A 16,644-nucleotide genomic window follows, 5' to 3' on the forward strand; every position below is an offset into this window, starting at 1 on the left:
TGCCTTGTTGAGAGTCTCTAGGCAGAAGCTGGTAAACTACCACTGTCATACCGGCGCGACATGCTACTCAGTAGGTATGCGTGTCTGCTTTCTTCCATGCCAGCTACCCAACCTTTCACCCTTTTTTTTATGACATTCTTGACTGACAATAAGAGATGTACGTGTCTTCTCTGCGTCCTCCCGGCATACACTTTCATCACCTGTTTCAGCAGCTACAGTTCGCACTTCCTGCCACTTTCCGAATGGGGGAGAACCTTTCACCACCTTGGCTTCAGACACAGGTTTGTGTTTGTTTTGACCTCAGCCCGTTCCCGAAGGATTCGACTCCCAAGCTGACATATAGCTGCAAATTTCTCGAACTTTGCTCACAACTTGCCGATAGCATATTTTTGTACACTGATGGCTCCACGTCCGCCCACAGTGTTTGCTGTGCTTTTTGTCGTCGGGGCTGATAAGCTTCTCGACCAGTGCACAGTTTTTACAGCAGAGCTTTTTGCCCTCTATCAGGCTGTCCACTACGTCCGGAGGCACCAGTTCACTCGCTGTGTGATCTGTTCTGATTCCCTCAGTGCCCTTCAGAGTCTGAATGATCCCGATCCAGTCCACCCCATTGTTTGATGGATCCAGGACTGTCTCCATTTGTTCCCAGATGGGGGAGCCCAAGTGATGTTCATGTGGGTTCCTGGCCATGTTGGTGTGCCCGAGAAAGACACTGCTGATGCTGCAGCCAAAGCCGCCGTCCATCTCGATCGGCGCGCCTCTTACTCTGTTCCCTCGCAAGATATTTGTACCTTTCTCTATCGGCATATCACGTCACTTTGGCATGACCATTGGTGCTCCCTTCTTGGGAACAAACTCAGAGAAGTGAAACCTCTCCCAACAGCCTGGTCGACTTCCTCCCGGCCGTCTCGCCGTGAGGAAGTAATGTTAGCTTGGTTGCGAGTAGGGCACTGCCGCTTTAGTCACCACCACTTGTTGATTGGCGACCCTGCACCCAGCTGTCCTTTCTGTAGCCAGCCACTAACAGTCAGACATTTCCTGATCCTCTGCCCTTACTTTAGCCACTTATGTCTCAGGGTCGGGCTGCCGTCCACTTTGCTGGACATTTTAGCGGATGACGTGCGAGCTGTGGCTTGCGTTTTAAGTTTTTTTAAAAGCAGTAATATGACAAAAGAGATTTGATTTCTACCTGGTGACTCCGGTGTCTTGTTGACGTCTTTTAGGTACTCTTCCATAACGTCTTTACGTTTTAGATTTGTTTTTTCCTTCCTTTCTGTATTGGACCTTACAACAGTCTTTTACCCTCACAGTCCCATCATTCTAGGGTTCTATACTGAGTGCTTATGACCTTAGATGTTTTGCACCCTAAATCCCCACCAAAAAAAAAAAAAAAAATAATAATAATAATAATAATAATAATAATCTGACGGATGGTTACAGATGATGCGGTCATTCACATCATTGTGCATCACAAATCATTTGCTAATAACAATTGTCATATACCATAAACCATTCACGATATTGAAATGAGGTTTTTTGTAGATGATAGATCGCATCGAGGTACATATGTTGTATGATAAATATTTAAAACATTTTTATTCACTGTGACATGAAAGTAATTTGCTCACAGCAGTGAGAGGTTGGCAACTCAGGACACATGCAAGTGTCCGTAGCACTGTACAAATATCTAAGTGTCCACAGCACCTGGGGAAATGGTGTAGCAGGATGGGTATTCATGCTCACAGCAGTGAAAGGGTTCAACAATGAGTATGCCTGACCTCACGTTCCCAGGCTGTACAACATCGGGCCACTGTTACATCGTAATGCCCCAGAAATCTGGATATTTTACAATTTGACCAGCTAACCAAATGGACACCCACAGTGAGGCCTGTTTCAAGCTCTGTCAGGTGCTCATAATGCTTCCTCACACAATTATATGGCATCTCTGCGTCCTTCACATTCATCCCGCAACATCTGACAGTGTTTGTGCCCCTTGTATACGCTGCCAGGCCTGATAACAACACTAAACAGGAACAACAGTAATGTTCTCTGGTAGCTGGTGTACCTGTCTCAGAGAACTGCAATACTAATCGTTTACATAGCAGCCAATGGCATGTACATATACAAGGTTGCATTGACCTCTGACAGCATCTTCTGAGTGCTTCACTTTTTTTTTTGTCAAGCAGTACATCTGATTTCACAATTAAACTTGTGCAGCAATATGCTCACCTCATTAAGGTAAATTGTTGTTGTTGTTGTGGTCTTCAGTCCTGAGACTGGTTTGATGCAGCTCTCCATGCTACTCTATCCTGTGCAAGCTTCATCTCCCAGTACTTACTGCAACCTACATCCTTCTGAATCTGCTTAATGTATTCATCTCTTGGTCTCCCTATACGATTTTTACGCTTCACGCTGCCCTCCAATGCTAAATTTGTGATCCCTTGATGCCTCATAACATGCCCTACCAACAGGTCCCTTCTTCTTGTCAAGTTGAGAGTCTCTAATTAATCTCCATATGCAATTTTTCTGTGATTGTCATACTTTACATGAAGCATTTAAAGCTCTTTCTTGCAGCCAAAACTGTTTTTACTCAGCAGCTGTATAGTTATATTTGTGCTTATTAAGCACTCCACTCTTAAAGATGATGCTTTAATCTTTATCCCAATTATTTAACTTGTACTGATGTATTTCACAACTCAGTCCGTAACCTGATACTTCTTCAAAATTAGGATGGCTCTGGATTTTCTTTGTATTAACACTCCCTTTCATAGTGTTAAAGGTCTCCTTTTTCTCGTGTTCGAAGCACCATTTAATCATTGTAGTTCAGAGATTTAACATAAAATTATTCGATAGGTTTCTAAGTGGCAGTAATCTTATATACATCATAAATGTGTGTGTGTGTGTGTGTGTGTGTGTGTGTGTGTGTGTGAGAGAGAGAGAGAGAGAGAGAGAGAGAGAGAGAGAGAGAGAGAGAGGGGCCTTTTTGGCTGAAAGCTTACTTTCCGACAGTCTTTTTGTTGTGCCTGTCTGCATCTCAGCATCTCCACTATATGGTTAGCAGCAACTGTCCTTTTCATAATATTGTTCCACTTCAGGCTGTGTTTTCCATTGTTTGAAATGGTTACTTTGATTACTTTTTTTGCTATCCCTGCTGCTCCACTTCTCAGCAACAGGACTAGCAGATGCAACAATATCAGCAGCTCTAATCAGCTATGGGTGCATTGGTTGTTGCACCCAATGTTGCCATAAATTTCCATTTTCTCCCAACTATCCAGCTGATATATTTATATCTTTATATTTTTGACTCCATGATTGGTGATCTCTTTCAACCGGCAGGTGACTCAGAAAGAACTAAAATTCACCAAATTTCATTTTTTATTATCTTTTTAACGCATGAGACACAGCAATTAAATAACAAAACTGTGCATCTATCGCACACCCGCATGCCTGAGGTTGGTATTGGAATGCACTTGACCTTGAACAATCAAGAGCAGCTACCGTCCATTTCACCTTTCTGTTTGCTTTTGATCCTTGCTTGTAAAGGACATTGTTCTGTAGTAGTGCTGCAGCCAGGTGAACTGAACATTCCTCATGAAATTTAACAAGTCATGTTTTCATATGTTGAAGGAGATGTTTGGTGATACTGTATGTGACATTCGCTGTTTTTTGAATGTCACAGACAGTTTTCAGAAGGTCGGGAAGAAGTTGAAGATTTATGAACATTCTGGTCCATCTTTGAGTTCTGTACCTGAAGCAAACGTTTAGCATTCTGAGTATTCGGATGATCGCTGACACAACAAACATGAACAAACATACATTAAGATAAATTTTCTGTGATGAATTAAACATGACAAAAGCTTGTGCAAAACTATTTCCGAGAAACATCTAGCAGGAACAAAAATACCATCGGAAGAACATATGTTCTTGCGGCATAAAATGACTCAATGAAGAACCAAACTTGCTCACACTTGTTATTACATGTGATGAAACATGGATCTTGTAGTACAACTCAGAAACAAGGTGTCGATCTGTGCACAGGAAGACTCTCATGTTGCCAAGAATGAAAAAGATTCAAATGCTTATTTCCCCCCCCCCTCCCCCCCCTTTCCCGATATCAGTGGTGTTACCATGACTGAATGGATGCCTGAGTGTCAGACTGATAATCAGCAGCACTCAATACTAAAAGGAAGTCCTAATCAAGCTAAGGGAAAGAGTCAGAAAAAAGTGATTGGGTTTGTGGAAGTGTGGCTCATGGATTCCAGATCAGGATAATGCACCATCCTTCAATGCCATATCTGTGAAACAGTTTTTAGTGGACAGTCACATTCCTGTGCTTGAAATCCTCGGTATTTACCAGATCTGGCTGCCTGTGACGCTTATTCATGCTGAAAAGTGTCTGTTGAAGATGTAAAAGCATAATCGACTACAGTTGTTGAAGAGGATGACAACGGATGACGTGCAGCTTTGGTTTGAACAATGGAAGACACATACGCAGCAGTGTATAGATAGGGGAGGGAACTATGTTGAAGGGGATTAAAGTTAGTTGTAAGTTTGTTTGCAATAAATCACTTTGCTGATGCCAGTCTCACTATTTAAGTGTCACACTTAGTAAGTTCACCACCAACATTTAAAAATTATTTCATATCGTTAGTAATAATAGTAATATTATTCTTCAGTAGTAGTACATTTTAGTTAATGCAGCTGAGTTGGATCTGTAAATTGAATTACATTTTAAGATCACTGCTCTTTAACAATTATGTTGTTGAGAATCAAAGTAGTGGTGCGACTTCTTGATGTTCATCATCTTACAATCTCTGGCCAGAGTGATGACCACACCAGTGACCAGTTTAACTGTTACTCACCCACATGTACCACACAAACTTTATTTGTCTGCAGCACCGGTGCGCTTCACGTGTGAATGGGGAAACAAGAGAACCGATTCCTGTGAAAATATTTTTCAACTTAGTAGTATATTACATTACAAACCATAATGAAATTTTACAGTATGTATGATTATGCAATCAGTAGGACTGTCAGTGCCAGTGTCAAAACCCAGGTGGCCAGAGCAAAATAAACTGTGAAAAATTACTGCTCTTGTCCTCTTTTCAAACAGTAGAACACAAGAAAATGCAGCTTCAAACAAAAGGATATTTTCGTGAATATCAAAAGATATGAAGAGCTAATAGATGAAATAACTGGAGAATGTTGTATCACTGGTGCTGGGCTTTGGAGCAGTAATATAATATCTAGTAACTAGTGGAATGAGGAAAGGAAATGCAACCACAGAGAGGGGAATGGAGTAACGGTTGCTGTTAAAGAGTACAGTTAATATAACAACAGAGTGACTTATTCTGGGTATAAGGGTCATAGGATTTTAGTATGAATTACATTTAGCAAAACTCACTTTAAGTAATACAAACATTGAAATTTCTCTTGCACATTTGTACCTTCGGTGTCCATTGCATGTCACATGTTACAATTTTCATTTTGAAACAGTTGTGCTTTTTTATTGGGGGGGGGGGGGGGGTGATCTCTGTTTTACTTGCCACTAAGTGCGTAAATCTTTTACAGGTTGCTTCAACTTGGATCCAAATCGTGTGCTGGATATTATTTTAGAAAGTTTTGAATGTCGTCCAGAGCTACACGAGTTCTTCGTGCCACTGTTGCAGTCATACATGTGCGACCCCAAAATTCTTTGTGAAGTGCTTGGCTTTAAATTTTGTTTCTACCAAAATAGCAGTGAGGAAACAACACCCAACTCTCTGCATTTGGTCACAGCTTTGATGCTACAGCATGGAATTATTGCATTGGATGACATCTACTGCTGGGTTTGTATTATGTGATCCTTACACAAATATTTTCTTACTTTTACAAGTAACTGGAAGGTTAATTGATAGCTGTAAATAGTTTTTGTATTAAAGTAGTGGCATATTTACAATTTTGTTTTTGGGGACTATGTCTTTCATATTACAAAAGCTCATTTTGAAACTTAATTTTATCGACCAATAATAATCTAATGTCCGGAATTATAAAAGTAAAGTGTGTCTGTGGTTTACATTTTTATAGATAAAATACTAATGACTTTCAAAAACAATTTATTGAAGTTCCGTCAAAAACGATTTATTGAAGTTACGAATCACATCATGAAATCAATTTTATAATGTTATGAAGTTGAATAATTTCAGTAAAAGATAATTCGGTTGCTAAGAGAATTTTCTGCACTAATTATGTTAATTTACCTTAAAGAACGTATAAATGTCTGCTACTTTAATACACGTAAATAGAGCAAGTGACTAAACCATTTTCTAGAAATTTAAAGTACAAAAGAAAGACAGTGGTGTCTTTATTTTGCCATATCGCTAATCACAGTTTGGACATCAGTCTTTTCTTCGTGATGAATTGTCATGGCGAGCCCATTCAGACAAGCCTTGCCAGTTGTATTGCTTAGTTCCGTCTTGATTCTCGTAAAGATGGAGGAACTGTGCTCATTTGCTGCCATTGTCACTGGTAGAGCTGCCAAGAGATGTAGAAACCGAAATCTGTTAGGATAGATCTGACAGTTGCAGATAAAAAAATTCATTGTGTTTTGAGGCAATTGCTCCAGTGGATTCATACTTTGATGAAAGAGTTTCAACTCAGCCATCACCTTTGTTAAATTGGTGACTAATGAATCTGAAGCATAAAATGAATGAAGTTTCGTAACTCAATTAGTTATACATATGTCTTCACTTTCCCGTGGTAAAAGATGATTAACGCTGTTAAAAAGTTCGCAGTGTTAAGAATCAATCATGCAGTGAATTAATGAAGGCATCCAGAAAAGGTATGAACACAGACACTTTGTAGTAATGCTCAACACCATCACTTTTAGCCTGATTTGCATGATGTGCTTGCTTAGTACAAATGTGTGGTTGCTCAATTTCAGCACCATTGGCCAAAACAAATTCTCTGCTTCTAAGAAAAACTGACTGAAAATATCATCGACATTTTCTCTCATTGCCAGCAGTTCCCATTTTAGATCCGTGACAGTGTTGATTAACTCTGCAAAATCAATATTTTGGTGCTGAAGTTTATAGCAGATGGACTCACTCAGCACAAACAGTTCAGAAAGTATAACCAAGCAAATGGCAAAATCTCCCTTGGTGATGGCTGCTAAGAGAATCATGGCATCATGGGATGCAATCTTCTTGTCAGATTCTTGAACCTTCCCTAAGCTGAAACAATACGACCATATACTTCCTGAAGAATTGTGTGCCGCAGAGGCACTCAGTCCATCTAGTGAGAGTGGTACATTTTGAAGTCCTGACTCGAACATTGGTAATGATTCAAGGGAATCGTGTAGTATCTGGCTACACTTTGGTGGCCAAAAGAGATTACGTACCATTTCCAGCATTCTTAGTGAATTTATGATAAGTGGAACGTTGCCTGTTTTAGCGACTACCAAATTGAAATTATGAGCTGCACAATGAGAATATTCAGCTAAAGGGTGGTCCTGTTGTATGAATGCCTAAGCCCCAAGAGTTTTTCCCGACATAGATGCAGCACCATTATAGCCTTGTCCTTGTAAAAATAACACATAAAAACCAAATTTTATCAAGTTTTCAATCGTAGATCCAGCTAATCCTTTGCTAGCCACATCAAACACTGGAACAAATTGCAGGAAATCTTGACAAATCTTGAGACCTGAGAAAACATAATAGATCTGAGAAAATATAATACAGAAAAATAATAAAATAGAGAGTTGCTCTATTCCAGCAACATCAGTAGTTTCATCGGCAAAAAACGTGAATATGCGCTGAACAATCCTTTCCGGGAGTTGATTGTTGATGCAAGATGATCTGATTTTGGGTTGGGGCACTAATGTACTTGTCACATCTACCAGAGTTCAGAAGCCCCCCTTAAATACGCCACTATTTTGAAGTATCGATGTTTATTCGTAGTAGTGTATCAGATTCTTCAGTTATTTAGCAAATTCACTTTTTATATTTTTAATGGATCACAAATTGTTATGTATGATTTAGTTTGGAGTTCATATGGATAAACAGTTGTCTCATGAATCATTTCAGAAACACGTATGCAGTTGTTGAATTCATACTTCCTATTTAGCAGACTTCTTTGGCCACATCTTCAATATCTGTAGCTTATGCGTAGACCATATGCTTTTCCTTGGTGTAATTTGTAATCTTGTGACTGGCTCTGCCCTATATTTTGCAATTTCAGTCCACCTATTGTTACTTTCTCCTACCTAATTGATGGAAGAATGACCATTGATGTCATCCAAGCTAAGTGCTAGCTTAGGAGCAACACAATGAAAAGCAGATGTTTCTCTTTTGGAGGACAGAACTTTGTTTAAAAAATGGCTGGTAATGTAGTAGTAAGACCAACCTAATGTTCTACCTCATTGTAAACCACCATTCCTCACAAGAAGACAACAGACAAACAAAAGTAAACAAAGAATAGTTCATGAATCAAGTTTTTTTAACCAAGAGGATGTTAAATTATTTATATATTACATATGGTACACTCTTTACTTCAAAAGTAAAAACTGTTTCCTGATTAAAAGTTAATTTATTCATTCAAACAGTAAATTTTCACCTGAAGTATAACTTAGAGAAAAGTGCAAGGTATGTTCAGGAAATTACGGAACTTTGTCCACAAAATTTTTCCATGCTTACCTTTTACTTATTGTGCATGGTCTCCTTCGAAATACTCTCTTCCACGATTGACACACCACTCCCAAAGCTGTTTCCACTCCTGGCAGCAGGTTTGGTTTGCCTATTGCTGGCTTGCACAAAGCTCCGACTGTGAATTTTCTTTTATCTCGTCTATCGTTGCAAGTCTTTGTCCTTTTAATGGGGTTTTCAACTTTGGGAATTAAAAAAAAAAGTCTGCAAGCACCAGGTGTGGAGAGTACGGAGGATGAGGCAGCACAGTGATTTTGCCTTTTGCACAGTAGTCATGCACCAATACGAACGAGTGTACGGGTGCATTGTCATGATGCAAGAGTCATAAACTGTCTTGCTACATTTCAGGCCGTTCCATCCTCACATTTTCTTGCAGGCACTGCAACACATTCCAATAGTACCATTGAGTAACAGTTTGTCCTTATGGCAAGGATTCATGATGAACTAATCCCTCAAAGTCAAAGAAAACTTATCAGCATGGCTATGACATGTGACCTGACCTGACGAACTGTTTTTCGGTCTTGGAGAACCTTTCCCGACCTATTGTGAAGATTGATCTTTGCTTTCAGCATCATAACCGTAGACCCATGTCTCATCACCAGTTATGATTCTCTTAAGGAACATCTTGTTCTCATTTGCGTGATCCAAAAACTCTTCACACGTAACAAGGCAAAGGTCTTTCTGGTCTGACTCATGGGCCATGTGACAAAATTGGCGGCAACAGGATGCATTCCAAGATGCTGTGTCGGGACTTCATGACATGATTCAACTGAAATGTTACATTTTTCTGTAATCTCTCGGACAGTCAGTCTTTGATTGGCACACACAATTTTGTTGACGTTCCAGACATGAGCGTCGTCAGTAGATGTCGAAGGGTCTTCATTGAGGGTCATCTTTAACTTCTATCTAGCCTTTTTTAAAGCATGTGAACCATTCGTAACACTAAGTACGGTTTTTTTAGTACTCATCACTGTAGACTTCCTGCATCATTTGGTGTATCTCTGTAAAGGTTTTCTTGAGTTTCAAGCAAAATTTAATGCAGACCCTTTGCTCCTCTGACTCTGCCGTCTCCAAATTCGCCAACTGTGCGACATAATGTTCTACTCAATACAACAGTGAACAATAACCAATAGACACATAACAATGAAACTTCCAGCAGTTACACATTAAACACAGGCGTGTGCAGCGATGCCAAATGCATTTCGCTCCATCACACCAGTGGCGCAAAATTACGAATGTTCTAGAATTTTTTGAGCAGACTTTGTATCTTAAAATTCCAACATTAAGATTACTTCCACCCTACACTGACAGCAAATATAGGAGACTCACTCTGTGTTCTCTCTCTCTCTTATATGAAGCAGCTGCAGGTCTCAGATGAATACAGCAAGTGGACAGTACAGACTGTCCCTTTTCAATTTTCTTAATACTTAAGGAGTTGAAAGTCAGTGTGCAGACTTCAATTTCTTAAATCAGTATGATGAAATTCTCAAGATTTCCGAGCACTGTAGACCATAAAACATTTGTACAATATTAAAGGATCACTGGTTTCTGAATGCATAGCAAAGCCTTGAATTCGCCGAGGTCATTGGTGCGGTTCTTGCTACTAGCAATCTCTCTCTCTCTCTCTCTCTCTCTTTTACACAAATTCAAGTTTATTGCCAAATTGAGATGATGTTAACAAATACCGAACATTTATTTTAATAAAAGTATATCTTTTTACTTTGAATAACTAATTGTAGGATAATGTAAGCATTCAGAATAAATTAAAATTTGGTACAAAATGCGAAACAAATAGAAAATGAAATACTTTTTATTTCTGTAGATTCAACATTAACTGTTAAAGTGTGTAATTTATATCATTTAACAGTAAGGCGTTTCACATCTGCATCACAATTTATATTCATACAATTATAGATTAAAACTAGAATTTTAATTTTATTAAAATGTATGGTTCCGTATTTAGTAGTAAACATTGTCTTTGAAGTAAAAAATGGAAAATCCAGGATGGAATGATGATAATGTTATGAAGAGGATAGATTGTTACTCACCATATATTGCAGGTGTTGACTCGCAGAAAGGCACAACAAAACGACTTCTGAACAATTTATCTTTCAGCCAAAAGGCCTTCTTTTAAATTAAACATACATATTCACGCGAGCACAATTCTCACATATGTGACCACCGTCTCTGGCCGCTGAGGCTTACTTGTTTAGCAGTCTTTCTGTTGTGCCTGTCTCTTACTTAACATCTCCGTGATATGGTGAGTAGTAATTCTTTTAATATACTGGAAATTTACGTAGTTCATAAATCTTGTATAGGAGGAGGACCAAAAACCAACTGTTAATTCAAAGCGTGAGTTAACACAAAAATCCTATAACAAAAAATGGCATTTATTGTCACCCATTAAATTCTGTGAAGGAGACAATAGCTTTTTATTCATTCAAAAGTTGAATTAAAAACACGTTCAGAAATACAGAATTCCTTATGCTATTTTGTCAACTTAACTGTTTACTAACCCTTCAGATCTCAAAATCTGTCAGGGGAAAATGCTAAAAATGTCTCCGAAAATTAGGAATTGTCAGGGAATTTCACTTTGGGAAACTTCTAGCAACCCTAGAATGGAATCAGCATGCACAAAACAACTTCAGTTGTCTGATTTCTTTACAAATGACTTAATGTGTTAAATATTTGATGTCAGCCCATTGACTGCTGAAAATATTTGATGTTAACCCATTGGCTGCTGTGAAAAAGTTAACTTGTCATTCTCTGCCAATCCCCAGGTGCTGAGGACATGTTCTAACATGGCCGTTGAGCTTCATTCACAAAAATCATATTTCTATTCATATTGTGCATTTTATTTACTAACATTTTGTAACAGTTAACCTGTGCGGTTGTATCTGATTTGCACTAGAGAATAAGATTGGAAGAATAAATTTCAGTTCTTGGCAAAACAATGCAAAAATAAGAAAACTCATTTAGCCATATGAATTCTGGAAGATTGTTTATTTTTGCAATTTATATACTAGTGCGTATTACTTTAAATTAGATTTTCTGCAGCTTGTATTTGATGTGACAAAAACAGAAACAAAGTACATTTTACATGGTTGGGGGGTTTTTTTTTTTTTTTTTTTTTTTTTACTTGGCAGTTCTGTAAAGGCTGTGAGGGGTTGAGTCAATCTTTTCTTGTGTATGTGGCAGCAATTGCTAGAATATTGCATGTTGACCCTTCTATGTTGCAGCTTAGCAGCTGCCAAAAGTTGAACCGCAATAGATGATAAGTGAATGAATATCAGACTTACAGTTTAAAGGTACCTTCATGTATGGGAGGGTAAATTTTTAGAGAAGAAAAGGTATAATATTTTTAAAGGGCTGAATGGAAGTGTTCTCATGTGGTTGTGGTCAAGATAAAGACAGCATGATGTTTCTGTCTTGACATGCATCACCTCTGGTTTCTTGTTCTGTATGCCTGCTATTTAAAAGCAGAATAAACCTCTCTCTCTCTCTCTCTCTCTCTCTCTCTCTCTCTCTCTCTCTCTCTCTCCCCCTCTCTCCCTCTCCCCCCCCCCTTTTTTTTTCAATTGCAGTGTGTTTTTTAGGTTTAGCAATCATGGGATTCAAATATCACTGCCTTCACATTAAAAAGAAGACTTTGTACTCTTATTTATATGTCATTTTTTAAAGTGTTATCAGCTTCTTCCTTAATTACTCATATACTAATTTAATTATATTGTACATGTCATTTTGAAATTCCATGCATACAATTATAAATTATGATACTGTAATGACGATATTCTATTAGTAACTTTTGAGCATTGTCACATTGGCATTCTTTACTTCATCTTAAATTTTATTGCCAATTGTGACTGCACATAGCTTGTTGATGTTCACCATCATGATAATAGTATGTGGGATAAATCTGACACATGAATGTCAGATGTGTTGTTGAATTTGCCATTATTTTGCAGCTCACTCCAGATGATAAAGTTATTTACAAAGAATGGGACAAGGAAATGAAGGAAGCTGTAGAATATGTCAGGAAACTGAATATAATTTCAACAAAGGATAAAGAGAAAGAAGAGCCAGTGGAAGAGAAGGAGAGTGCTCGGGAAAAGGTTTGTAAAACTAAATTATGATATTGTTTGTGTTTTAGAATAGACATGTGAGTGTGTTTTGTATATATTAAAGCTACTGACTGCACATATATACAACTGTTAAAAAGATAAAAGTTCTTTTTAAATAACATTTTCATTCATACTACAGTTGTTAAGTCCATGTCTCCTTCAAAGTACTTCCCTCCTCTACCCACACACTTCTCCAAACATTGTAAGCTTCTTTTACAATGTCTTTTACTGCCTATGACATTCTCCTTCATGTTATTGATGGTGTTGGGAAGGCATTCTATCAGTTCTATGAGTACAGATTTTTTTAAATTTATTTATTTATTAATAGATTGCATGAAGCAAGTTCAGGGAAGAAAGATGACGGATGGAAAGCAGTCATCAGATTTTTTGCATTAAAATTGCGAGTTTATAGAGTTGAGTCGACAGTTGCATTGTTATGGTTGCCTTGCACAGCTGTGCTGTCTTTTAGCCAAGTTTCTCGTTCAACCTTTCTAAGGATGCATTCACAGTGGCGCCAACAGCCGTCATCAGGCACCATGGCCAGAGGTTACCCGATAACATTGGCTGACAGAGTGATCATAATGTGTAAAATCTCCTTCATCAGTTTTTGGCAGAGTCAGGGAGGTTAGGTTAGAATGTATCCTATTTATGAAGTAGATTATATTTTAACCTCGTAGTGTGTGGCGGTCACCAAGGCACTTTTGTACTTGCTCACAAGTGCTGCATAGTGGCTTGTACTATTGAAGAGATGATTAATGCATGTAAATGAGTTTTCCTGTCTCCTAAAGAACGTGGTGAGTACTATACACTCTGTCCTCAGTTATCAGAATAGCCAGACAATTTTTAAGAGTATATGATATGACGGGTGAAACATTCTGTTATGTACTCAAGAAAATTCGTGGTCACCTTGAAAAGCAACTTAATAAACACACTGTTTCTCTGTATTTTTTTAAAGTTGTCCAGACATAAGTCAGTTAACTTTCAATTACTGTCATTTAGCACAAGAGTGAAAGACAAGCATAAAGTGTAGCACAAGATATTCTGAAAACTTAAAGCACTTAAAAGTAGAAATACGCATTATACACCACATTGCCCTACCACTTCATATTAACAGAATTATTATCCTACTGGCATAAAATGTCAGTAAGCAATAATGTTAATTTGTAGACAAGTAATGACACTCTACTACAAAAATGATAAGTACAGTAGCTATTATTATGTAAGATAAGTCACCCTTTTCACTCGAACAGATTATTTTTTGAGGTTATAATCTACGCTTAAAATTTCCAATTAACATTTTACTTATTTGAAGTTTTGAATAGACCTGTAATTTCAGTCCATAGATTTCAAACATGATATTTTCATCCTCAGGATGCCACAAACTCACTGATTCCTGGACTAAATGTATCAGTTTCTCAAGCTCCATATTTTATGTGCGAGAATGTTGGTCGATTTGACCGAAGAAAAGAAACTGATTTTAATTTCACAGATTATCATCTGAAATTTGTATGTTTGGGAGATAAGATCGGCTATAGTGTGACCACGCAAATAGTGGAATACTGATTTGAAAAGATCAGTCATCTCTGGCCGATGTCGGTTGTCGACTGAATCCACCAATACTGGAGCCGCTGTGACCGCAGCCTAACAACACTTGTACAGTAATGACTGCGATTGATTAAAGACTACTTTTGAAACAAAGGAAAAATACATTTCATGGCTTTAGATAGGTCCAGATTTTTTTCCCATTTTCACAGAAAATGTCACGTTGAGTAGCTCCAGTGAATGCAAAAATTTTTCCAGTGCTATCATGCTGAGATTACTTCAGTGTTTGTAATGCTGTTTGTGGCAACTTTGATAGCACTGTTATATCCAATTTGATATTGTTCCACTCATCTTCCAAATATACTCAACTGTTTTCAGTTCCTGAAGTTCTACAATTTATTGACCCTACATAAAGAAGTAAAAAAAGCAGTTGGGTTTTCAAGGTACATATTATTTTCTGTTTGACTAAATTGTTGTAGTAAAGTGCTGGCAGAGTAGTGCTTCAGTGTGTCGCATAGACTGAGGTCATTGTTGAATCACATCAGTCCACTGTCCGCTGAACCGGTATACTTAACTCCTAGAAACTTATAAATTGCAGCAGAGTTTCTAATAATCGTACCCATGATTCCATTGCCTATCAGGACCAAAAAGTTTAAGGAGACAAGGGAATAGTACCAAGTCTCAGCAAAGCTGTTGCCAAAGTCTAAGTCTAAAATATCACAGTTTGGTATTGACAAAACTAGTTCATATGCTGTCCAATTGCTAGTAGGAACCTTGTGCCAGTGTTGTCACTGAGCTAGATGGTAAGTCTTGTGACTTGTTCATCACACTGTCTGTAATGTGAGTTGAGCAGCAGTGATTCCATATTTGTTCCTCTTGAAGTAAACCATCTGTATAATTACCATATGGAAAGTATAACAGTTTTATGGTGTGAATGTCTGGACTGGATATCGATATCTATACTAGTTGGTTTCTTTAAGCCTCACTAAGAGATACTTATTGGCCCTCTTCCTAGCTCTTTGAAGTTATCGTCTGCAGCATAGTTTATGCTTTATGTGGCTTAGCCTTTTAAGGCTTTCAGTAAACAAAATGTTCAAATGAACAAATCAATATTGGTAATTCTATTAATTTGCATTTTATAAAAATGAGATAAGTATTCTGATAAAAGAAAGAAAAGATAATGACACTGGTCATACTATTGATTTTCGTTTCATAACAGTGAGACTATTAATCTGATAAAAGAAGAAAAAGATAATAACACAGGTAAAAGCTGTCTAATTCCACTTAAAAATGAAACGTGAATAGTGCCATATGGGGTCATGTAGGTGCGTGGAAGACTGCAATTTTGGTAATTTTAAATTCTTTGTAAGTGGTTTTCAACAGCGATTAGATGTTCATGGTTTTATATCACCTTTAAGATGGGCTAGAAAGGTAGAAGATTGGTAAGTATTTAGTAAAGAAATGTAAAGCTGGCATTTTCTACTTATTTTTATCAAAGCTATTCAGAGTAATGTAATTCATTGCGCAAGTCCACGACTGTCAAACACCTCAGTACCTAGCAAAAGCCGTCGAAACTCCCAATGAATATGCCTTAGTTATTTGTTAATTTTCAGCTCTATTAAAGGAGTAGTCCAACAACTACATACAATTTATTCTTCTCTTAATGTACAGCGACTCTTGACTTGGACTGAGTCTTAACTTTTAAGTAATAAAATGAATGCCATTACAAATAACATCAGTGTTGTTGACATTGTTGGCCAATGGATGTTTCAGTCTTTGATATTCCTTGGAGTACTGTGGGCAAGGATGTTTCTTTGCTTTATCTATGATATTGTCAGGTATAGCACGACTACTTTGATCACCCAAAAACGACATACATAGAGTGTGATCTAAAGTAACATTTATGCCCAGTGATGACAACTTTCATTCTCGAGAAGATGAGCCTGTCTAACTTCCAGCCAACTTCCCATTAATGTGAAATTTATCGCGCTTGTTCATTTATACACAGCTGCAGTATGGGAGTTTCCGATCAGCCAGTTAACTTTAACCAGAATTGTTACTGATAAAATCACAGAAAACCTCAGACGCACTCAAGTTGTTTAAGTAACTGGGAAATTTTACGGAGTATTAGGATGTGCTTTCATTCAAATCTGCTTGTTTATTAAGTTTTCAGTTACTTCATGTTAATTTCTCATTTAATTTTCTCACTGTCAGGTGATGGGCTATGGCATGCTTATATGATACACATTTCAAAATTGGGCTTGTCAACAATGTAAGGAAAAGATAGATTGGTACTTACC

General features: G+C 37.7%; 1 protein-coding gene across 3 annotated transcripts in view; it reads left to right on the plus strand.

Annotated features, from left to right (window-relative positions):
* Positions 1 to 16,644, plus strand: part of LOC124805288 (THO complex subunit 2) — a 318,134-nt gene that overhangs the window by 78,099 nt on the left and 223,391 nt on the right. For all 3 annotated transcript variants that reach the window (XM_047265797.1, XM_047265799.1, XM_047265798.1), the window contains exons 7-8: positions 5,572 to 5,828; positions 12,647 to 12,793. In XM_047265797.1, the coding sequence (XP_047121753.1) occupies positions 5,572 to 5,828; positions 12,647 to 12,793 (404 nt within the window). The remainder of the gene's footprint in view (positions 1 to 5,571; positions 5,829 to 12,646; positions 12,794 to 16,644) is intronic.

Source organism: Schistocerca piceifrons, chromosome 7 (assembly GCF_021461385.2).
Source record: "Schistocerca piceifrons isolate TAMUIC-IGC-003096 chromosome 7, iqSchPice1.1, whole genome shotgun sequence".
NCBI lineage: Eukaryota > Metazoa > Arthropoda > Insecta > Orthoptera > Acrididae > Schistocerca > Schistocerca piceifrons.